General features: G+C 43.8%; 1 protein-coding gene across 2 annotated transcripts in view; it reads left to right on the forward strand.

Annotated features, from left to right (window-relative positions):
- Positions 1–24,136, forward strand: part of CDH13 (cadherin 13) — a gene marked incomplete at its 3' end in the record, with an annotated part of 1,052,451 nt that overhangs the window by 536,720 nt on the left and 491,595 nt on the right. For both annotated transcript variants that reach the window (XM_081106984.1, XM_081106983.1), the window contains exon 5: positions 22,628–22,780. In XM_081106984.1, the coding sequence (XP_080963110.1) occupies positions 22,628–22,780 (153 nt within the window). The remainder of the gene's footprint in view (positions 1–22,627; positions 22,781–24,136) is intronic.

Consider the following 24,136-nt stretch of genomic DNA (forward strand, 5'->3'; position numbering starts at 1 on the left):
TGCCTATTTAAAAAGACCATGAATCTTTCTTTTTAGAAATTGAGGTGGTTAAGATTAATGGCCAACCATAAAATTTTATAAGCAATTATTATCGTTTACTGTGCCTTCTTCAGCTCCTCACACTGTATGTTCTCTCCTTTGTTTGTCACAGAGGGTTTGCCCGAGACCTTGGGATGGGGGGCAGTTGGAGCGAGGCCACCAATGAACCTCATTTTTAGCTTCTACTAAAACCATAGGATCTTGGTCATAGACATTCATTGACATTTACTTATCTTGCACTAGTAATACAGCAAGGTGTAGTTCCCATTTTCATCAGCTATGTTTGATAGAATCTTTAGAAAGGAACTCAATTCTCTATTTCAATATTTAATTCCTTTTCTCTTTGAGGAAGATAACGTAAAAGCTTTCATTTTTGTTTCTCTGTGTCACTCCCATTCTAATCTGGGGCCCGTTTCTGACTTTAGGGCTGTGTGGACTCCTGCCTCCTGTGTTCTCCCAGCCTCTCAGACAGGGCTGCTGGCCCCCCAGAGCACCCCCCCCCCCCCCGCCCAGCCCCTCATGCACGACCACACCTTTCGAGCAGATTGCTTTGCCCCCAGCTTCCCTAGGGTTTCACAAAGTCTTGTCTCAAAGTTTAAACCTCCTCTACAGCCTACCTCTTCACATTGTTCTCAACCTCTAATCCATTTTTTATTCTGGTTGCCCCAACATTATGAAACCAAAACAAAAATAACTGTAGTAGCTGGAAATGGTTTCTATTAGTCAGAATTTGGTGGTTGTATGTGACGGGAACACGTTCACATGGCTGAAGTATAAAGGTATTTGTTGACCCCCATAGCCAGGAAGTCCGAGGGTACATCAGGCTTTAGAACAGGTGGATCCTAGACTCAGAAGAATTCCTCTTTCTGCTCCCCCTTTGTATGATGGTCTCATTGTCTCCTTCTTGTGCACAGTCTTTTTCCAAACAGCACAACCAGCCCCCTTCTAGCATCATCATCATCAAAGACAAGAAGGCTTCCCCACCAGCTTACAGGTTGGTCCAACTTTGGGCAAATGCATATTACTGAAGTCATCCCTTCTCAGGCCAGAGAAATGAGTTTGGTTTGACATAAGCACATCCTTGTGTGAGAGTGGAGGCATGTCATGACAGAATGCCGGATGTCATGACGAGAATGGCTGCGGCACTAGCTGATTGTCACCGGGAAGGTGGGAGGGCTGACACCACAAGGGAATGGATAGCCTGCTAGCTAAAGAAATCTATAGCCACCATCCTTAACTATATTTATACAAAAGTCAAACCTTAATCAATAAAGAAAATAAATAAATAAATATAAATAAATAAATAAATAAATAAATAAATAAATAAATAAAAAGTCAAATTGCATATACCACTCTAGAATTTCAGGTAAAGGGAACTCAGGATTGGGGATAGACCTCGGAAGTTATTTTCAATTTTAATTCAATTTAGCCAACATGTTTTGAGCACCTGCCATATGTCCCCTCACTGTACTAAGCACATATAGACGATGAGATGACAAATATCACATTGACTCTGCCTCAAGGAGGCTGTTCATTAGGAGGGTCTTTTTAGATTGTAAGGATTGATCAATTTGCATGCCTCCCTTTGAGCTAACTAAGACAAAGGAGAAATAGCCCCAAGTGTTAATACTTTGTCTCTTGAATTGAGTTATTTTTTCAAGGCAATAAAATTTGAAGATTGCAATTAGTTAACCATTATGAAGACAAATTTTCAAATATTTCTCTCACTGCGGTGACATTTAAAATGCTTCCTGCTCTACCAAACAGTCAATTGGATTTCCCCCATCTTCTCATAATGGCTAATTGCTAAGCAATTGATGGAGTCCCTTTCGTTACTTCAGAATTACTAAGCTGGATGAAACAACTGCCCTGACCATTTCTCAGTCTGCTGGTTTTGGTCACTTAAAGGGCAGATTTGAGGTAGGAATGTTCTTTTTTGGTTAAACTCTTTGCAAATTGTCGATCTGATTGCTAATGTAGTGATTCAGAGCAAAGGCTCAGTGGGCAGAAAGGCTTAAATGGTCCTCAGGGAAAGTTCTTAACCTAAGCCTGCGGGGTTTTTTGCCTGTAATGTGGAGGTAATAGGAGTCTGCGTCCTAAAGTTTTGTGGAGGGTTATAGGAGATAATACATTGCAGGGGGTTAGTACACTGGGCATAATCTTATAGGATATCATGAGTGTTTTTATGTTATCTAGGCTGCATATTGATGCATATTTGTGGGAACTTGTTCAAATTTCTTAACTGCTCTCAGCCTCAGTTTCCCATTCTGTAAATGGGATAATGAAGCCACCTATCTCATAGAGTTTATTTTGACTAAAAGAGACAGAAATGCATATAGGATTGCCATCATGGTCAAAATGAACGGAAAGGCACCTGAAGCACTGAGCCCCACCCCAAGCAGCCTGTCTCTTTAGTGCTGTTGTGCTATTTACAGCACCTGGCATAGTTCCCGGCTCCTAGTGCCCGCCCAGGTGAGAACCCTTCCCCTTGCTCCAAAACCCTTGGAAACACAGGAACACCTCCTTTTACTGCGCTCCGCAGGCGTTGCAATTTTTACAAATTGAAGGCAAGTCCCTCCACTAGCAAAAATAGTCTCTCGCTTCATCGCGATACTTGCATTACTGCCGTGATCTGGAACCAAACCCGCAAAATCGCCGAGATACACCTGTAGTTTGTAAACACGAGAGCAGCTTCTTCTTTTGTACACACAGCATTCACCAGGTAACTACTGGGTGTTGATTACATGCGGGGACTGGGTTGCGGGTTCAGCTCTGCGGAGAATATGGGGGAAATGGAGAGCACAGGGTCTTCTTCCTGGAGCAGTTTGGGTTGCGGCCTTTGGAAGAATTGCTCAACATGGTCCCAGTGCTTTTGCAACATGTCTGGCTTTAGCACAAAATGAAATCTTGTTTATGGTGTTTTGCGTGATTCCCAACCCTCTCCCCACATACAAAGGACATCATGCTCTAAGAAAAGTAATTTCCCCAGAGGTATACCGAAGACGGAATGTAAAAGAAGGCCCAAGCAGGGCCTCAGTCTCTGTGGTTAATTGCATGGACGTACATTTGGCTGCTCCGTGTTGCCACAGGGCATGTCACCCGAGTCTTCTCCAAGGCCGTGGATTCCGAGAGGCTGAGGGAATTTAATCTCTGGGTGGCTCGAAATGTACACACCAGCGCACTGTTGCCCAACAAGTGCCCAGTAAGTGTGGACAGGATGAGAATTGTATTAAACACAGGAAGCAATACGTCTAAAAGAGGAGGGTCTCATTTTTCTCTGCAGAGTTTAAGTGGTTCGTGTGTCTCCCTTCACCCAAAAAAACACAAAAACCATTTCTCTTAAAGTGAACAAAGGGTGGAATTATATACATACTTACCTCATTTTTTTGTGCTTTGCTTTATTCCACTCCACAGAGGTTGCAGGGGTTTTTTTTTGTTGTTGTTGTTTTTTGCAAATTGAAGGCAAAAAGATTGCAACTTGCTTTATTGCAATACTCACTTTACTGCAGTGGTCTGGAACCAAACCCGCAGTGTCTCCAACGTACTCCTTTGGAGTGCTTGGGCTTTGTAGTGGGAGATTTGGCCAAGAAGGAGGCTTCCCTGGCGGGGGGGAGAGGAGGGGCGGGGGGTACAAGTGGAATCTGGGTGTCAGAGGGCACATACCTAGCCTCCCGGCTCCCCTGGTGAGCACAGTGCTTCTGGCCTGATGGGCAGCACTGTGAGGTGGAGAACTGTCAGCGTCCAGGGGGGTGTGGGAGATGTGCCTGAGCAAAAGGTGGCAGGGTATCCGTGATCATAGCTGCATTGCTAGCAGATGTTGAGCCACTCCAGGTGTCAGCTCTTTACCTACATAATCTCTATTTTCATCTTCAAAGTGAGCCTCCAGGAGGGTATTATCCCCATTTACAGTGGAGGGAGCTGAGGGTTAGAGAGATTTCATGGTGTGTTCTCTGGCAAGCAGATAACTGAATGTCTGGGCAAGAACAGGGAGCCCTCGCTCTGCATGCGGCTGTGTGCTGTGCACCCTGCCCCGGGCACAGGACAGGGGCTGTTTGTCTCCCTTCTCTCCCTTGGTGCGGGTTTTCTCTAGGGTGCAGGAGCACAAGACTAAACCCCACAGGAAGGAGGCAGGGTCTCCCTGAGGCCCTTTCCCACAATCCCCGAATTCCATTTATTTGTGAAAGAGGGAGGTTCAGACACAGAGTTGAGGGCTCCTGTCTTCTTCACTTCATTGATGTACTGCTGTATCTGAGCTTCTGACAATTCATTGGCCCCATTTCCGTCTTCCTCTGCACCTTCACCAAGGGGTGCTGGAGAAAGAACTCAGCCTGGCCTTAGACCAGGCCTGCTTTGAGCGACAGCTCTTCTTGGAAAATGCACTTCAGCTATTTAGTGCTCCACTTCCTACTCTCTGTGAAATGGGCTACCAGTGCCTCTGTAAGATGATAAAATTAACACGAAAAACATGAGAGGCCCCTAGTAAGTTGCCTGTCCCATAGCAGACACTTAACTAATATTAGCTTCTCCCCACTCCGCGTCCCTTGCCCCCACCACGTGGGGAGGAAGAATCAAATATTTCCACGAGGAAAGTTGCCATTTACACAAGGGATTTTTATCTGCATGCCAGTGTTTATAGTTTGAGTGCTTTTCTCCCTTACAATTTTCAAGGACACCTGATCCCAACATTGGAGAGCATGAAGACAGGCTTTTATAAATAACATAATGGTGTGGTTCGTGGGTGGCCTTGGGCTTTCCTTTCCTCCTGCTGCAGCTCCTGCTGGACACACTTCAGGGTTTAAGTGCACCCTGACATGGCCCCAAGGGTCACCTCTGTCCCAAGTCCTCAGAAGAACTCAGCTTTTAAGACTTGTGTTGTGAGGATGATTATGCTTGCCGTGGGCACTGCAGAGCCAGCACGCTTTTAAAGTTGTTTTTCTGTCTCTCCATGGAAGCTCCGCTTCCATTAGAGAAAGAGGAGAAAACCCAATTAGGAGGGATAGAAACATAAGTGGAACCGTGTCGGCCCTCCCAGGCTCTCATTGATTATTCTCACCTCCCATCCAGGGCCGTGGCTGTAACAAGCCATTTTCACGGCCAGAACAGTCAGGGGATAGATTAGGCTGGTCCATTTGTCCCTTCCCCTTTCTTAGGTAAAAAGAAAATGATTTAACTAAATCTTTTTTTCTTAAGGATGAAAAGAGGTTTAAAAAAACCCACAGGTTTTAGTAGCAAATAGCTGTCCTAACGTAGTGAAATGGGAATTGCTTTTACTTACCTGCCTTCTCTGGATAGTTGAGAGGATTACCTGAGAGCAGGTAGGTGGCGACACTAGTGCAGAGTCAGCCAGGCGTGTATCACAGCACCATGGTTGGGGAGTCGTGGTTACTGCGTTATGTAGTCTCCTTTTTCTGCTATGATCAGCATGTTTCCTACTTTAACATTCAAATGCATAGCCAAGTGAAATTTTAAATCTGATGATAATATTTTTCACATATAGGTAAATATGTGAAAGAATATCCAAATAGAATTAATTGTAAGAATAGACCTCCTTGTTTGAGTGACCCCACTTCTGGGAACCTGTCCAAAGGAAATATTTCAAAATGCAGAGATTTCTTTTTTTCTTTTTTGGCAAGATGTTTTGGTAGACTTGTTCACATTTTTTTATAATTGAAAAGGGCCCATTATTATTGTAGTAGTTGTTAAATGATAGTATATCTATTTTAAAATATTGGTTAGCCATTATAAAGGAGTTAGTAATAATAGTGAAAATGCTCATGATACAGTGTTTAGAAAAAGAACATAAAGTTGTGTTTATGCTTTAATGTAATTCTTATAAAAAAAAATCCCAGCAAGGTTTCCTGCAGGCATAGACAAGCTTATCCTAAAATGTATGTGGAAAGGCACAGCCCCCGGGATAGATTAACAATCTTGAACAAGAAGCATAGAGTGGGAGGAATGACTCTACCCGATGCTGAGCCAGATGATATAGCTGCAGTAATCCAGACAGTGTGGCACAGCAGAGAAATACACACATGGCTCAACAGAGCACAGTAGACAACCCAGAAACAGAGCCACACAAATGTGCCCAACCAGTTATTAACAGGGCGCTAACACAATCCCGTGGAAGAGGTGGGCTACCTTACAAACGGTGCTGGCGCAATTGGACATCCAAAGGCAAAAAGTGAACCTCAAGGTAAACCCCATGCCTTACACGAAGGTAACTCCCAATGGATCATGGATGTAAATGTGAAATGTAAACTGACACTTTTAGGAAAATGGGAGAAAATCTTAGTGATTTAGGGCTAGACAAAGAGTTGGTAGACATCACACAAAGAACATGATGTCTGAAAGGAAAACTTGACAAATTGAACCTTGTCAAAATGTAAAACTTTTGGTCTAGGAAAAGCTTTGTTAAGAGAATGAGAAAGCAACCTGCAGACTAGAAAAGAAATTAAAAACCAATTATCTAACAAAGGGTTAGTATGTAGAATATATGGAGAGCTCTCAAAATTCCCCAATCAACCTAATCAGAAAATAGGCAAAAGTCACGAGCAGCCATTTCACCAAAGAGGATGTGCAGATGGCAAATCAGCACATGGAGAGATGTTCAACCTCATTAGCTATGAGGAAAATGCAAATTAAAACTACAGGGAGCTATCGGTACATATACATTAGAAGGGTTAAAAAATAGTAATTATTGCCAGTGCTGGTGAGGATGTGAGGAACTGGACCACTCATCCACTGCTGGTGGGCCTGTAAAGTGGTAAACCTATTGAAACCAGCTTGGCAGTTATCACAAGATACAACAATTGCACTCCTGGACATCTATCTCAGAGAAATGAAGACTGTGTTTATACAGAACCTGTGCACACATGTTCATAGCATCTTTATTCATGATTGCCAGAAAATGAAAACAACCCTGCTGTCCTTCCACAGGTGAATGGTTGATGAAGCTGTGGTGTATTTATACCATGGAGTACTTCTCAGCAATAAAATAAGTGAATTATTGATACAGAACAACAATCTCCAGGGAGCTATGCTGAGTGAAAAAAAAAGCCAATCCCAAGGTTACATGCATTATGGTTTCACTTACATGGCATTTTTAAAAGACAAAATTATGGGAATGGAGACCAGATTAGTGGTTGCCAGGGATGTGGGGAAGAGATGCTATATGGGAGAGAAGAGTGTGGTTATAAATGGACTGGTTAGCAGCTTAATAGTGGAGAGGGACACACAAACCTCCACATGTGACAGAGTTGCCTAGAACTGAATACAAACACACACACAGAAATGAGTACAAATAAATGGGAAATCTGCATAGAATCAATGTCAATATCCCAAGTGGATATTGTACTACAGTTTACAAAACATTATCATCAAAGAAAAATGGGTAAAGGGTTTTTCTTGCAACTGCATGTGAAACTTCCAATTATCTCAGAATAAAAACTCAATTGAAAATATATTTATGTAGCTGCACCCATTTAAAAGACTGGAAGGGCGTCATTCATGTGTTAAAATAGTTGTAATTATCAAGTGGGACATTTACCATCCTGTTTTTCTATCTTTTACTTTGATTTATTCTTCAGAGTTTTCCTACTAACTATATGTATTCATCTTGAAAAGGGGAAAAATGGATTTTTTAAGAAAAGTTATTGCTGAATACAATTTACAGCACTATTTATAATTTACTCTGAAACAGTCTCCTTATTCCTTATTGTATTTCCCAAGTGTAGAGCTAGAGCAAGCGCATGTACACTCACTACACACACATACACACACGTACACACATGCACACACAGACACAACATTACGATCTGCTTGAGAATATATAGGTTGGGACTCAGTGTTCAAAGTTTAGCATCAACAATTTGCAGCTACAGACATAAAAAGCGGTTGTTAATCTTGAGGGACTTTTGACCTGCCCCAGGTGAAGCTGGATGCCCCTTGCAGCTTCTACAGTGGGACCTTGACTTACGAGTGTCCCGACTAACGAGTTTTTCGAGATACGAGCCATCTCTCGGCCGATTTTTTGCTTTGAGTTGCGAGCTAAAATTCGGGTTACAAGCCAGCTTCAGATACCCCACTGCTAGTTGGCGCAGCAAACGTCACAGTGAACACCACATCAGCCCAGCATCACGTGTCTCACTTGTTCACTTTTGATTTGACATACGAGTAATTTGAGTTACGAGCTCTGTCACGGAACGAATTAAACTCGTAAGTCAAGGCCCTACTGTATGTGGGATTCACAGCTCAAGTCTAGTGCAGAGATAGGAGGTGCATCTTGATGGCTAGTAGAAAAGACTAAGAGACAGAAAAAAATGAGAAAGGCACTATTTGACAACATATTTTACCCTCTCCACCCACTATAAGGCCTCCATCCTTTGGTGCAGACATAATTCAAAGAGCCCAGAGCATATGATTGGTCGTAATCAAATGAATTCATAGTGTGGGAACAGGACTCAGGAGCCTATAAAATATTCAACTTATGCTTCCCCTTAGGAGAGGTATCCGGCCAGTATTAATATTTTAGAAATACTAGAAGGTAGAAGAGGAGCCATTATTCACCACTAGCACCTTCATGGTACTAAAATTAAATAATGGATTTTTTTTAAAGACAGAATTGCTAGAGTTGTGGAACTATAAAAAATATTCCTCTCTGAGGGATGCTGCATTTTTTGCTTTTATCTTTTCTTCTCCTCTTGAGAACCTTTTGATTTACTTCTGTGATAAGCTTATAACAACTAAGGAACTTGGGAGGCGGGATGAGCTAGGCTGGGTCGGAGGAGGTTTATGGCAGCTGACAAATGAGCCTGGGTAAATTTGTTTGGCTTCAAGTCAGGAAGCACCGGGACTGTGCCTGCACTTATTTTCATGGTGTGGCATATAAATCTGCACATAGGGGCCAGGCCCTGGCCTATAACAGTGAGCACCCTCTGTGCCACGTGGGCTGGGGTCTGGGCGTGCTGAGGGGCCCTGCTTAGAAGACCCAGTTATCCTCTTGTAATCCAGCCAAGGCCTTGGAGCGGCAGCCCCGTTCCTTGGCTCCTTGAGGAGTGTCGGTTGAGTTGTGAGGAACTGAGCAGCTGGGACTTGGCACCAGACCAGCATCCAGGGCTCTGGATTGACTCAGCTAATCTCAGAGGTTTCCATGCCTGGCCCTGCCCCTGAACTGGCTGCGGAACCTAGTTGGACAAATGACTTCACCCACTGAGGCTCATGTTTCCTATCTTGGAAGTAGAAATAATAGTAAATACCATGTGTTACACCTCAGGAAAGCAATTATTACGTAGGATGGAACTTAAAGGTTTTTTAAAAATCCTCTTAATTATGAAATTACTCTTCCTGCCGAAACCGGTTTGGCTCAGTGGATAGAGTGTCGGCCTGCGGACTGAGGGGTCCCAGGTTCGATTCCGGTCGAGGGCATGTACCTGGGTTGCAGGCACATCCCCAGTGGGAGATGTGCAGGAGGCAGCTGATCGATGTTTCTCTACCATCGATGTTTCTAACTCTCTGTCTCTCTCCCTTCCTCTCTGTAAAAAATCAATAAAATATATTTAAAAAAAAAAAATTACTCTTCCTGATATTGGCATGTTGTGTTTCGACGTGCTCAGATAATTTTTAGCATTTACTGAGTGCCTACTGTGTGCCAGCCACAGTACTCTTGTACTTACCAGGAGCCTGGGGGTTCAGGCTGGTGACCCTCATTTAACTGAAAAGGGATCTGATCCTTGTATGGGTGAAAAGATTTGTTCAAGGTCAAAAACCAAGGACATTTCAGAGCCAGAGTACAAACTAACCTAGAAATTATTTTCCAAACCGCCGCACTGCTTGGGCAGGAATGATGGATAGCGCTGGACACCTGGAGAAACGGAGGAACAGGGAATGAAAGAGAGTCCTTGCCCAGGCGATGCATAGAACGTGGCTGAGTTGAGTTTAAACAGAGATCCCTGGACAGTGCTCCATCCTTCACCTGGCTCACCCAGCACTGCTCCATACACCTTCAGGGCTGCTTCAAGCTTCGGACTGAAGGAATCGCAGCTGCTGGGAATGAGAAACCACCTCAGAGTTTATCTCGTATTGATCGCTCTGCAGCATCTTGACCAGATGCTGTGTGAGCCTGGGCAGCTCGGGGCAGCCTTCTCCATCACCAGAGGCCAGTGTCGTCAGCTAAAGCTCCCCAACTTCAGGGTGGCTTCCTTCTTTTGAGCTGAAATCTGTTCAGTATCTTGTTATTAACTTCTCCGAAACAACAAATTCAGCCAGTCTCCCCTTCTGTAGGACTTTAGGTGATGTCCAAAACTGTGCCTCCTGCCCATTTTTCTACATTTTCAGTCACTCAAGGGGTTCCGCTGTGTTCATGTGGTACAGAACACATCCCCTTGCTTCTTTCTCAAATGTGAGTTTCCTCTGGCTCCTCCCTCGCCCGCCTCTACCTACCCCCGTGGCCTTGGGATAGATGCACACACAGCACGATCTATTCAGGAATCGCCACCCACAAGGCACTTACTGGGCAGTTGTGCATACCCAAGGATCATCATTGTAAGACCAACCTAATGACCCTGCATACCCCACACCAAATGCTCTTGTCTATTGTGCATCTTCTGAAATGCTTTGCCAAAGGCTTTATTGAGTCTGTTTGTATGATCCTCTCTTGTTAGGCACCCCCTTGGAAAAGCTGTATTTTAGGCAGCTATAAGCTTCAGAAGAAGAAAGATGTTTACCTAAGTCAATCCGATATGCATGGCCTGTTAATTTTCAAGTCACATGCTGCTGATTCTTAAAGATTGTGATCATTGGGGTCTTAAAAATGGGTGTCTCATTGAGAACATTTAACTAGGGGATCACTCAGAATGACTCTGTTGGGAGGATACCAGAGCATCTCTCAGAACTCAAGCCCAAGAAGCAGAGCTGATCCTTACCAGAAACTGAGAAGCCAGCTTGAAACCAAAGTCGCTGTGCATGTGCATTGATTTATGCATTAATTTTCTTTCCTTTATTATTATATGGTCTCTCATTCCCGCTTCTCTTTGCATAGCTTCTTTGTTTATTTGTCTTCTGTGCACCATGCACTGCTCACAGCAATGCACAAAGCACAGGTCTGCGCTAACATGGAACATAGAATTTAATGGTAGTGATAATGAACCGATAACCATGTCAAGTGATGATAGTTCTGTGAAGAAACACAAAGCAGGGCCATGGGCATAGAGGAGGATATTGGAAGGGAAGCCACTATTTTTTTAAAGAAGGTGGTCAGGGGAGCCCTCTCTGAAGAGATGAGTGATTAGAGATTTGAGGGACAATGAAGGAATGAGAAATACAGGCATCTACTTGGTAATATCCTGGTGAATTAAAGCCATTCACCAGATAGCACTGGAAAGGGGGCCATGATATTTTTGTGGGGGTATAACTTGGAGACCAAGCCTGAGTCGTGTTGCAGAGGAGATTTTACCAGCTACAGTGGTAGCATCATGCTTGAGCATGAACTGGCTTCAGTACACATAAGTGTATCAGTTGTCCCAGCAGACTATTTTCTTTGTCAAGGTCCATACTTACCACCCGAAGTGTCTCCCCAAAATGGCGGACTCAGCTTTCAAACTGATGAGACTTTAAGGGTCCACAGCCCTCAGCTAATTGACTCAGTCTCTCCCTTTCCCAGTCCCAGGCTTGCTTAAGGGATAATCTGATTGGCCAGGCTCAGCTTCCCGATGGGAGCCTCTGAGTCAGAAGAGGGGAACGCCAGGGCTGGAACAGGGATAAGCCCAAACGTGGTGCTTTGGGGGAAATGGCAACAAAACAGAGTAGGGAGATGTGTGTGAACTCCAGGACAGTTGAGGCTGAAGACAGAGGCAGGGAACAAACTATAGGGAGCCTGAATTACTAGGGAAGCCTGAATTTTTTCTGAAAGTGTGGGGCATGGGCAGCCCTGAAAGGTTTTAATGAGGAGTGATCTGATTGTGGGAGATAGCAGCTGCTTCGGGGGATGCTGAACTTCAAAGCCACACACAGGCCCTTCTAACTGAGGCACATGCAAGGCAGGAGAGAACGTCAGGCTTTCCATTGGAAATGATTGAAATTTTATTTATGTTTAACACTGCTTGTGTTTCCAAGCATTTAACATTAAAATTTGTCCTGAATTATAAGAATAATAAGATTAAGCATTGAAACTCTCTCAGTAAAGGGCAGCCAACATGCATTTCCAGGGAGAAATTGTTCAATTGTTTGTGTTTCTTACTTCCAAATGGGAATAGCTCCAGGTTCATAACGCTGATTTCGTTACATTGCTTTCTCTGAACTGTGGTTGAGATGAGTGCATAAATATTTGGATTAATATTTCTTTGGGAACCGTAAAAATCTGAACCGATGGAAGGGAGAGGAGCAGAGCAACAGCAAGGAAGGAAAGTTTGGCAAGTTAGTAAGAGATTAAGTGTGTGTGTGTGTTTCAACAGTGCCCAAGGGTGTGATTAATTTATTATCTTTTCAGATGGCAGAATGCATGTGGAAACCTCCAATTTACACCATTATTATGACAATGCTTAGGGGGTGTGAGAAGGTAGAGATATTCCTGCCAAAAATGTAATGTACAGAGCAAGTGGTGGCCCATTGGATACATAGAAATCTGGGGGTTGTGATGTGGAAGGCCCTAATTTTGGCTCTACTGCTGGCACAGGCCTGAGGTGAACATCTTGTCTGCAGTCTTCCTGGGCTTGAGAGCACTTTCTGCAGGGCTAGGTTTTGATGCCTTGTTGATTCTACTCCTGGGATGCTCCTACTCAACCCAGCACATGTCAATTAGTTGGCCATATAGAATGGAGTCTTGGGCTCTGGATACTTGGGTTCAAATCCAAAGTCATTATCTACATGACTTTGGCAAGGTTTGTGGGACTCAGTTTCTTCCTCTGTAAAGTGGAGATTAATATCAGAACCTACCCCCACAGAGTTATTATAAGAATTAAATGAACTAAGGTATGTAAAATTCTGAAAATTGTGTAGAGTAGGGAATTAGTCTTGAATAAATGGTAGCCTTTTTCATCATCAGTGCCGTTATCATTACCATGATTACTATTTAATACTCATAACAAGAACAATTGCCTGACATTATTGAGCATATTTATGTTCTTGAGCATTTAATATCTCCCAGATCATTTAACTTTTGGGATAGGAATTATTTCCCTTATTTTGCAGAGGAAGGGAATGAAGCTCATAGAGGCAGCATGACTTTCAGTAAGTCCACATTGTTTGTGAGTTCTGAGCTGCAGTCCCTGTTCACCTAAGCACTCCATGCATTAGTCAGGATAGTTAGGCTCTGCTGTGTGATAAGCAACTCCTAATTTCAATTTTTCAAACTTACAAAGGTTAAATTAGGCTCCATGCCCTTTGAGGGTTAGTGAGGGCTCTGCTCTTCATAACCATTCTTTCTTTGGGCTTTAGGTTGAGGAAGTCACCACTATTTGAAACATAGCCGGTCACCATGAAGAAAGCAAAAAAGAACCTGGCTAAGCACATCATAGCTCTTAAAGCTTTTGATCAGAATTGGCCATAGTGACACATGTCACTTTCACACTTAATTGGCTAAAACAAATCTTGTGGCCACAACCAACTTCAAATGGCCAGGAAAGTATAGTTCTACATGCCCATAAGGAGAGGAGCCAGAATAATTAGGGAAGCCTCAGTGACTATACCCTGCTACCAAAGTCTAATTCATAAATAGAAGAAACAGCATAAACAGAATATCTAGCGTTTTCACTAGAGATTTCAGGGACCACCTTGATTTTTAGTAAAACAAGAGGCCAAGTCAAGGGACCCAGTTAACAGGACAGTTAAAGTCACAGCCTGCATTAAGAAACCAGAAATTCAGGAAGTGACACATGAGGATCCCCAGTTACTCTTGAGCAATAAATGGGTACAGAAGTGTGATACTGATGGGAAATGAGTGGACCTCGGGCCCAGACAAGTAAAGCACAATGACTGAACGACCCGAAGATGACTTTCTCTTCCTCTGATCTGCTGTGACATCTTTCAGCACCTCTTTTATGTTGCATAATGCAGACTTCACAGAGTGCATTGAACTGTGAGCTGTTGAGGGTTCAAAGTACTCTAGAACTCATAAATGGTCAGTAAATATTTTGAATGGAAAAAAGAAAGTGGAAAGAGACCATCTTTTAGAGGAAATTGCATTCATGAAGGAAAATTGCATTAAAAGTCATGGGAGAGAAACTGAGTGAATAGTGGTATCATTTTGGTATATATCATTAACAAACATAAAGTACTAGTAAGCTCCTACCGTAGGAACAGCATCATGCCAATTACAATTTAATATGTGGAATTATATGTGGCTGGCTTATTTCACTTAGCATAACATCTTGAAGGTTAATCCATACTGTAACATCAGATTATCTGTCACTTTTAAGGCTGAATAATATTCCATTATATCGATAGACCACATTTTGTTTATCCATTCATCTATCTTTGGACACTTCGGTTGCTTACACCTTTTGGCTATTGTGAATAATGCTGCGGAATATCTACTCTTTCTATGTATCAATGGATCATTTGGTAAAATTGATATTGCACTGGCTACTAATAAAATTTTTCTTAAAACTCAACAGAAATTTCATAAGTCACATTATTATATGATAAATTGGAAATAAACAATTAAAACATTGTAAATACTTAGAAATTAAGAAATACTCACATAAAGAGAAATCCTATAGCCTAGAGAAAATACTCAAAAATTATAAACTATCAGAAAATAATACAATAATCCCCAAACCCAACAGTTAACATTGAATCCTATGGAACTCAGTTTAAGCTATGCTTAGGCATAATCTTAAATGTCTGATATACAAAAGAAAAGCAAACTGGTGCAGTGAAAATGCTAATAGATGAAGGATAAGGATAGTGGATTCAGATGTGCCCTCATCTTGCATGACTGGAGTTTGATTTTCTTTCCCAAGTGCACCATCCTACTCTGGGCTTTAGTGACCTCCAGGGGACAGTGGAAACCATTTTAATTGGGCGGTGAACATAGCCAGCCCTGGTTAGTTTGAAAACCAGTGGTCTATACAGTGAGCACTGGTTCAGTGTATCTACACTAGGGTATTGGGACTGCTGGCGCTGAATTTTCCTTTGTTCCCTTTGTTAATTCATGACCCAGTGGTTGAAAGTATTTTGGCCAGCATAAAGGTTAGAGAAGGGTTTGGGTCTAACAGCTGCCCAAACTGCGGAATGGCTAAATGTTTTCAAGTTCAAGGCATGTCAAGGACTAAATCACAGCCAAAAATGAATGAATGCTGATAGATCACCTTAGAGAACCAATCTAATGATAAAGCGAATACCTTCTATACCTATAGGTGATGGCAATACGTGGGGTTTGTTCCCTATTTAACAGTAGAAAACATCTTCTAAATTAGTATTTCCATCAATCTCAATCATTCCCCTTACACATTTTAAAAAGTAATTTTTTTAATGTATAAGTAAGGAAGATAGACTCATTTTATGAAACCACAAATACGCTAAGGGTGAAGGGAAAACATATCACCCCTACCGCCACACCCCAAAGACCCATGCTGTTCACATGGGATCATTTCCTTTTGGTAATTTTGAGGGTGAGATCTAATTATTTTCTAGTTTTTCATTCTTTTTATCATACACATCAATAGTCTTCTATTGCAGAGTCTTCTATCCTTTGAAAATAAGTCTCCTGATTTTCTAAATAGGGGAGGATTAGAGGCATCCATTTAGTTGGATGTGACAGGGAAGAAGTGCCAGGTGTCTGTGTTGGAGCTGCTTTGTGTAGCGAGCACAGTATCTCCTGAGAAGGTTTTCACACTCAGGACTTTGCAGATTCCAAGGACAGGAATGATTCTAAGCCCCATCCCAATTCCTGGGCATTATCGCTGCATGGGAACTTAACTTTGGGGATTTGTAAAAGGAGAAATGAAAAGGTACTGATGTTGCTCAGGTAAAGTGACCACATTAAAAAAAAAAAAGAAAAGAAGAGAAAGACCTTATTTTTCATTTTAATTTGTGAATTTATGAGCATTTTATGATCACATAAAAATATGCAAATAAAGTTGAACAACTTCACTAAAAGCTTCTATATTTCGAACACAGAAAATGTTAATGGGAATAAGAAATAAATAGCCCAAGGGACAATTACCACCACCCAGAAAGAGCCACCAGCTCTCTGTGCGCTAATAGACCTCGCTGATGAGCAGGGGTAAGCCCAGAGAATGGGGTCTGGTCTCCCCAGAGCGGGGCACAGGGGGTCAGGGGGAGCTCCAGTGAGTGCGTAATCTCTGTGCTGAGTCCAGAAAGACAAGCAGGGGTCTCCAACAGACAGGAGGAGGGGAGACCAGAGACAAAGGTCTGGAAAAAGTGGGCAAAGTTCTGAAAGTCTGTGCTTGGTTGTGGCAAAAAGTTGGAGTTGAAGAAGCCGGGGGAGACCCAGCCAGGGAGTACCTGGGACTTCACCCTGGGAGCCCTTGACATATTTAACCTGGGGACTGTCTCAGATCTGATCTACATCGTAGATTAACCATAAATAGGAAAGGAGGTGAAAAGAGAGACATCAGAAACATGGAGGCCAATTAGGAGACTATTATAACATTTACTGACTTAGTAAGCAAATATTTATTGAAATCTTACTGTGTTCAAGGCACTGTTTTAAGCACGGAGAACAAAACAGTAAAAAATCTCTAGTGGAAATCTTAGTTAAGGCTCAGAAACTGGAGATTGCAGAGGGTGGGGCTGTGACTCATAGAACCTAGTGACCATGGCATTTTGATGTATTAAATGTGTTTTCCAGCGGGAAAAATAGCTCATGTCACTACAGTTACAGAAAAGTCTGAACCCACACAGGGGCATCAGAATAGACGATTAAAACCCACGCTGACTAAAGGTAATGTGAGGTTCTGGATTGGATTTTGGATCAGAAAAAGGATAGAAATAGAAAAACTGGTAAAATTTGAGTACGTAAAATCTAGAGGCTGGTTAATAGTCATGTATCCGTGTTAAATTTTCAACTGTGACCAATATTCCATGGTTATGTAAGATGTTAACATCAGGGAAAATTGGATTAAGGTATATGGGAAAGACATATATAAATACTCTACTACTTAGGCAATGTTTCTATAAATGTAAAATTATTTCCCCCCAAGTTGGGATGGATATATAAATACATCAAACACATTGAATAGCCGAAACCGGTTTGGCTCAGTGGATAGAGCGTCGGCCTGCGGACTGAGGGGTCCCAGGTTCGATTCCGGTCAAGGGCATGTACCTGGGTTGTGGGCACATCCCCAGTGGGAGATGTGCAGGAGGCAGCTGATCGGTGTTTCTCTCCCATCGATGTTTCTAACTCTCTATCTCTCTCTCTTCCTCTCTGTAAAAAATCAATAAAATATATCTTTAAAAAAAAACCAAAAAAAAAGCACATTGAATAGAAAAATATCCTATATAATAAAAGCATAATATGCAAATCGACCCAACAGTGGAACGACCAGTCGCTATGATGCACACTGACCACCAGGGGCCAGACAGCCAACACAGGAGCTTCCCCCTGGTGGTCAGTGCACTCCCACAGGAGGAGCACCACTCAGCCAGAAGCCAGGCTCACGGCTGGTGAGCCCAGCAGTGGTGGAGGGAGCCTCTCCCGCCTCCACTGCAGGTAGGCAGATGGTAAGAGTAGCGAGGGGTTCCGGACTGTAAGAGCCCCAGACTGCGAGAGGGATGTCTAACTGAGGGCCACCCCCCACCCAGTGCATGAATTTCATGCACTGGGCCTCTAGTTATAGAATAATTTTCACAGAATGATCCTATTTATGTGAAAATATTTAAAATTGCTGTATATTCTATGAGTACATATGTATATATATATATATAAATTCATAGAATACCTTAACAACATCTATAATCTGGTGTCAGTGGTTACTTGCAGCTGGGAATAGAGGTGAGAACAGGACTTAATGAGGAGACTCAAAGGGGCCTTGGCTTCGTCCATAATACGGAACATTCTATAAGAAGTATGCAGCGAGAATGTCCTTTGAAACTCAAATCACACAGCTACTGATCCAGGCCTCAGTGCTTCGCACTCCTCGCTCAGTGCACAGGTCTCTCGTCCCAGTTGGGCCATGCCGTGGACACAGCTGGTCTGCTGGCCTCCCCAAGGGCATCTGGGAGTCACTTTACCCAGGTATGCAGCAAGACTCCTGTGTGCTATTTACGTGCCCATGATCCAAGCTTTTTCTCATTATTAGCTATTTTTTCCATTCCAACTCAGAGGATAAAGGGAAAAAATCCCACTGTGAAAGAAAGTTTGAATTACAAAGAATAATAGGAAAGCCCAGCTAATTGTGGAGCTCTGCTAGGTGGTATAATGGGTGTTAACAGCAGCTGTAGGATTCGTTCTGGCCAGGAGTGCACTGGATCTCTTACATTTTGTCACATTCAACAATAACAAAAGGACCACAGCCCTGAGGCATAGCTGTGCGTAGCACCTGGACAGTTCTCAGGAGTTTATCATAGTGTAATAAGGACTGTCTGGAAACCCACTTGACTTGCATGGAATAGCGTCCATGTGTGGCTAAGCACCTCTTCGGGTTTGTGGCCACTGCACACCTCCTGTCTCCCAGCTAAGTGAGCTGAAGTGGACTGGGGTCCCTCTCAAGCCCCACCTAGGAACCAGGAAGCCAGAGAGGTGGGGGAGAGGGGGAATTCCAGAATCTTCTCCCTGGGAAGTGATGCCCTCTCCCATGCTTTCTTCTCCAAGATTCCTTCAATTCCTGAGATGCCTTTGACACATAGAGATGTTGGACTTGGGGAAGTACCAGCTCCGCTTTGCTGGTGTTCTAGAACACAGGTTTTTAAAAGAATTGCTACTAGTGTTAGATGTTTAAAATAGGTCTGGGATGAAGATAGCAAACAGACCCAGCCTTCTTTCAGCAGAAGGATCCAAATGGTAGCAGTGGAAATCAGCAGCAGTTATAAGTGTGGATAGTGATAAAATCTTAATCAGTGGTCTTCAGACTCGGGTGTGCCTCAGAATCGCCCAGAAGGCTGGTTCAACGTAGATTGCCAGGCCCTGCCCCTGGGGTTTTGATTTAGGTCTGGGCAGAGCCTAAGAATCTGCATTTCTATCAAGTTCCCAGTTGATGCCCATGCTGGTCTAGGAAGCACATCTGAGGCATTTTTCTAGGGACAATGGGGCTCCCACTTCCCTGTGCTGGGGGACACTTATGGCCCAGTCAGTCTGGGCACTGTACCTGGTGTGGCTGTGGACACAGCTCTGAGGACCAGGTGCTTCAACAGATGTGTTAAAATCCAAGCCTTTAAAAACAAAATTATTGAGAGAGAAGATGCATAGTGCCTAGCAGAGGTGCTTACAGTGGGGACTTGCTCCTTTCCCGGGGAATATGTCATTTAAATCAAGCAGCCAGTGCTTATTAAACAAAATCCTCTCTGCAAGACCCTACTTCTGGAAGGTCAAGTGGGCCAAGCCCTCTGCGAACAAGGAAATAACCTGGACCTGACAGCAGGAGAAAAGCTGCCCCAGAGAATTTCTGAGTGGAGAATTCATCTCTGTGCTGATTGGCAGGTGGAGAAATGGGAGGGCAGCAATATTTGCCCCAAGAGAGCTTTCAGGACCATCTACTACCTTATTTCTATTAAAAGGTATGGGATGCTGTCCTCCAACCTTTGCAGAGCAGGGGAGGGTCAGGAAAGGAGAATAGAGTCAGCAGGCTGCCCCTGGCAGGAGCTCACCATGGGCCATGCCTAGTGGATACATGGGGCCAGGAGTCTGTTCTTGGGAAGCAGGGCAGCTCCAGAGCTTGCAGGTGTCCCTTGTTTACTTCCCATCAGATTGTCCTGGGCAATGCGGCCTTTTGGAGAGGACCGGCCTCCCGGGTGTGCTTAGGAGAGCGAGAGGCAAAGGTTTTAACCACATTTGGGCTGAGTGGTAAGACAGGGAGGGGAACGACAGTAAACATGGAGTGACAAAGAAGAGTGTGTTTGCTCAGCTGCTCCTTCTTTTTTTCAAGTCAGAGAGGTTTGTGAAGAGGAAATTTGTTCCCTTAGAGATTTTCATAAAATATTATGGCTAACATACTTTTTATGCCTAGAGGTGTGATCTTACCCATTACTAACAGTGGCATGAGTTTATGATTGTTGCTATCAGTATTGCAGTCATTGGCTACTATTTATAGAGCCCCTTCCACGTGCTTAGGTCTGTACTTTGCACACACTATCTCATTAAATCCCCATCAACCTGGGGAATAAGATGAGGAAATCAAAAGAGAAAGTACGATGTCCAAGGGCACACGGTGGCTCATTGGCTGAGCTAGGACTGGGACATATGTTTGTCTGAACAGTGGTGCTCTTCATTAAACAGATGTTGGCCTTGGTTCCTGCTATAGTCCAGGCACTGAGCCAGGCCCTGAGATCCAGTGGTGAGCCCAATATGCTGTGACTGTTGACCCCATGGAGCGTCTAAGCAGCAGGGAGTGGGTTGGGGGGAGAATGTCAGCTGGATTAAATCAAACCAAGCAATGACTAATATAATTCTTTTCATCAGAATTATTTCCATCATACTTTACTTTTAATCTTGGTTCAGATATTTTCTGTTACCTTAAAATGCAAACAGAGGTCATTGGTGTTATATCAAAACTCCCAGTGTATTTAATAAAGAATACTTTAAATCAGGAAAACACCCCATTGTCATATAGATAGAACTGGGTCATGCTCTTACTCAACTATCATGGCAGAGGAACTTTGCCATGAGGGTCACACTGCCTTAGGCACCACTGCCACCTCGTGCCACCCAGTGGAATTGCAGGCTTGGTGGCCACAGAACTGGCCTGGTGGGAGGGAGGCTAATTCCATATAAGGCACATTTCAGGCAGATTTCACCCAAACCCTCCAGGCACAGTTGACTAAGTTCCAATAGGTGCCTGTTCATTTGTAAATTGATTGTACCTATCCAGTATCAAGCTTTTATATATGTGTTCCAAATGTCTATTGTTCTCCTGACTTAAATTTATATTTGCAGATATTGATGACAAAGTGACATGAAACAGATGAATACTTGGGAAAACTCTAGAACTGATTTTTGCAAATAATAATTTCTCTTTAGTTGGGCACCTTCAAATGCCATAAAGAAAACAAAATATAATTTGGTTCCTAATTACCTCTCAACCTCACCTCTACTCAAACCACTATGTAGTGACATAGTTTCTGAGATTTTCTAGCCTCTCTCTCACCTGCCTGCTGCTCTATCTGTCCCATTATCTCTGCCTGAAAATACCTTCATCCATCTTTATCTTCTGAATTTATTCTTCAAGTGTCAAAGCCAGGCTAACAACCTGTAGGGAATTATCTTAAAATAAGTTCAGAGATGACAGTGTTTCATAGCAATGTTTCTAGAGACATGGAGACCGGGTTCTGAATCCCACCTTTATCTCTAACTAGAGGCCTAGTGCATGAAATTCATGCACAGGGTGGGAGGGTTTGTCCCTCAGCCCAGCCTGCACCCTCTCCAATCTGGGACACCTTGAGGGATGTGTGACTGCCAGTTTAGGACTGCTGACTCCCAACCACTCGCCTGCCTGCCTGACTGCCCCTAACAGCTTCTGCCTGCCAGCCTGATCACCCCCTAACCACTCCCCTGCCAGCCTGGTCGATGCCAAACTGCTCCCCTGCTGGCCTGATTTCCCCTAACTTCCCTCCCCTGCCAACCTAGTCGCCCCTAACTGTCCTCCCCTGGAGGCCTGGTTCCCCCCAACTGTCCTCCCCTGCAGGCCTGGTCCCCCCCAACTGCCCTCCCCTGCAGGCCTGGTTCCCCCAACTGCCCTCCCCTGCAGACCTAATCCCCCCAAACTGCCCTCCTTTGCAGGCCTGGTCCCTCCCAACTGCCCTCCTGTGCTGGCCTGATCGCCCACAACTGCCCTCCCCTGCTGGCCATCTTGTGTGTTGGAGTGATGGTCAATTTGCATATTACTCTTTTATTAGATAGGATAGCCATAACCATGGCCAGCTTACTTAATTTCTGTGTCTCCGTGGTTCCATCCATTAAGTGCGAATAATAATGTCCCTGACCCCAGCATCGTTGTGAGGTTTTTTAAAATGTGTGTAAAATGCTTGCTCAGCACTATGCCTAGTATCTGGTAGAACCAATGGGGCAGGTAAAGACATATGTAAATACCTAGCACCTCGATCTTTGCCTGCCCAGGACAGTGTTGTCGAACAAATGTCATCTCTTGTCGTTGTTTTTCCCATCACCTATTTGGTCTTGCTTGCAGGAAAAAAAAAAAAGAAATGTTTCTTGGGAGTTAAAAATAATATAAATGTCCAGCCTTGAACTTGCTGGAGTTATTTCCCTCCTGGATCCATCACTCTGTGTCACCGCAAAGATTTGCACGTCAGGATGGGAAGTGTTAAGCAGTGATGCTATTTTTGGTGATGCTGCTTTACTCCGTTGTTCACCAGGCACCTCTGTGTTGCACCTGTGATTAGTGGCTGGGTCACTGAGGTGTGTTTGTAATGTGCTCTCTCTGCGCCAGAGTCTTAAATGTCACTCTGTCTCCCTGACCAGGTAGTCGATAGTGACAGACCGGAAGGGTCCAAGTTCCGGCTCACTGGAAAGGGAGTGGATCAAGAGCCTAAAGGGATTTTCAGAATCAATGAGAACACGGGCAGTGTCTCCGTGACACGGACCTTGGACAGAGAAGCGATTGCTACTTATCAGGTGAGTAGCCCTCGAGTGCCCATCCTGCATGAAGAGCGGTGGTTGTCAATGATCGTTTGCTTCCCGCTGAGCTCATTATTCCTGGGCTTCACCAGGCCAGGGCTGTGTGATTTTGTGTTTCTGTGGCATCTGAGTAGTGTTGCACCCCAATAGGGCAACAGTGGGAGCCCCTATCTTACACCAATGGGGCCCCCAGTCCTGCGTGAGATTTGGGGCACTGGAAAGCAAGAAGAGGGTTCATGGGGGAACCTCAGGGGAGGTCAGAACTCTTAGTGCAGCTTTGGCTTTCTCAAGAAGTAAAAGGTGCAAACCCCTAGACCTGATCATTTAACTTCTAGGAATCCATTCTAAGGAAATTGGGAAAAATTTAGTTAGGCCTTTATACACTGATGTTATAGCCCTGCATGATCCTTACATGGAATCAAGGGCTAAATATTTAACAACAGGGTAGTTAAATTAGGCACAATTTTGCAAGGAATTTGTATATAACCATTTTAAATATTTTTGAAGAAGTTTTACTTATATGGGAGAGATTCAAGACATCGAAGGGATACAGACACACAAACACATAAGACATCCTCATTACAGATCAGGTATTTGTACCGGTACCGACCATGGTGGGTGTGCATTTGTGAAGCCACGTGACCCAAGAAAAATTGAAGTGTTGATGATTGCCTTTGCGTGTTGCTGATTTTCCCTTTCAGTTTTCTATTTTTTCTATAATGTACTTAAATTACTTTTATAGAGGGAATAAAAAGCTATTGGTGAAAGGATACCCATTCAGAAGTTGAAACCCATTCAGGACACAGAGACCAACGTGGTTGCACCCAGATATTGGGGTGCATCTTATACAGGCTGGAGGTCAATGCCACCCCTTCTCCACCACACCCCAGAACAGTCTATGCTCATAGCCTGTTATGGACCCAAGCCTCTGAGAGTAGGAAGCTCATTCTCTGAGCAATGAGATAGAATTCCCGGCGTTTTTCAGGAACAGCTTTCCATGGACACAGCGCTGAGCAAAAACCAGGCGCAGTGGAAGCGAGGCCCAGCCAACATTTGCGTTTGGTCTCCGTTGCCCATCACGCACATCTCCCGGGTTAGGGGTCAGGAGGTGGTGGCCAGTTACTAGCACCATATTTGGCATCTCTGGTTTTCTTGTCCAAAACAACAGATAGAGCATCTCAATCTCCCATCAACAGGAAATCTGTATTCTCCCTTCTCTGAAGACGTGGGGTGCCGAGACATTGCATTGGGAAGCCCAGTGTTCTGTCTGGGAAGCAGGTATCCTGCATCTAGCCTGCTCTGTCACCATGAGCTGTTGACCTTGAGGAGATTGTGTAAGCACTGGTCCTCAGG

This window comes from Myotis nattereri, assembly GCF_964212035.1.
Source record: "Myotis nattereri genome assembly, chromosome: 15".
Taxonomy (NCBI): Eukaryota; Metazoa; Chordata; class Mammalia; order Chiroptera; family Vespertilionidae; genus Myotis; species Myotis nattereri.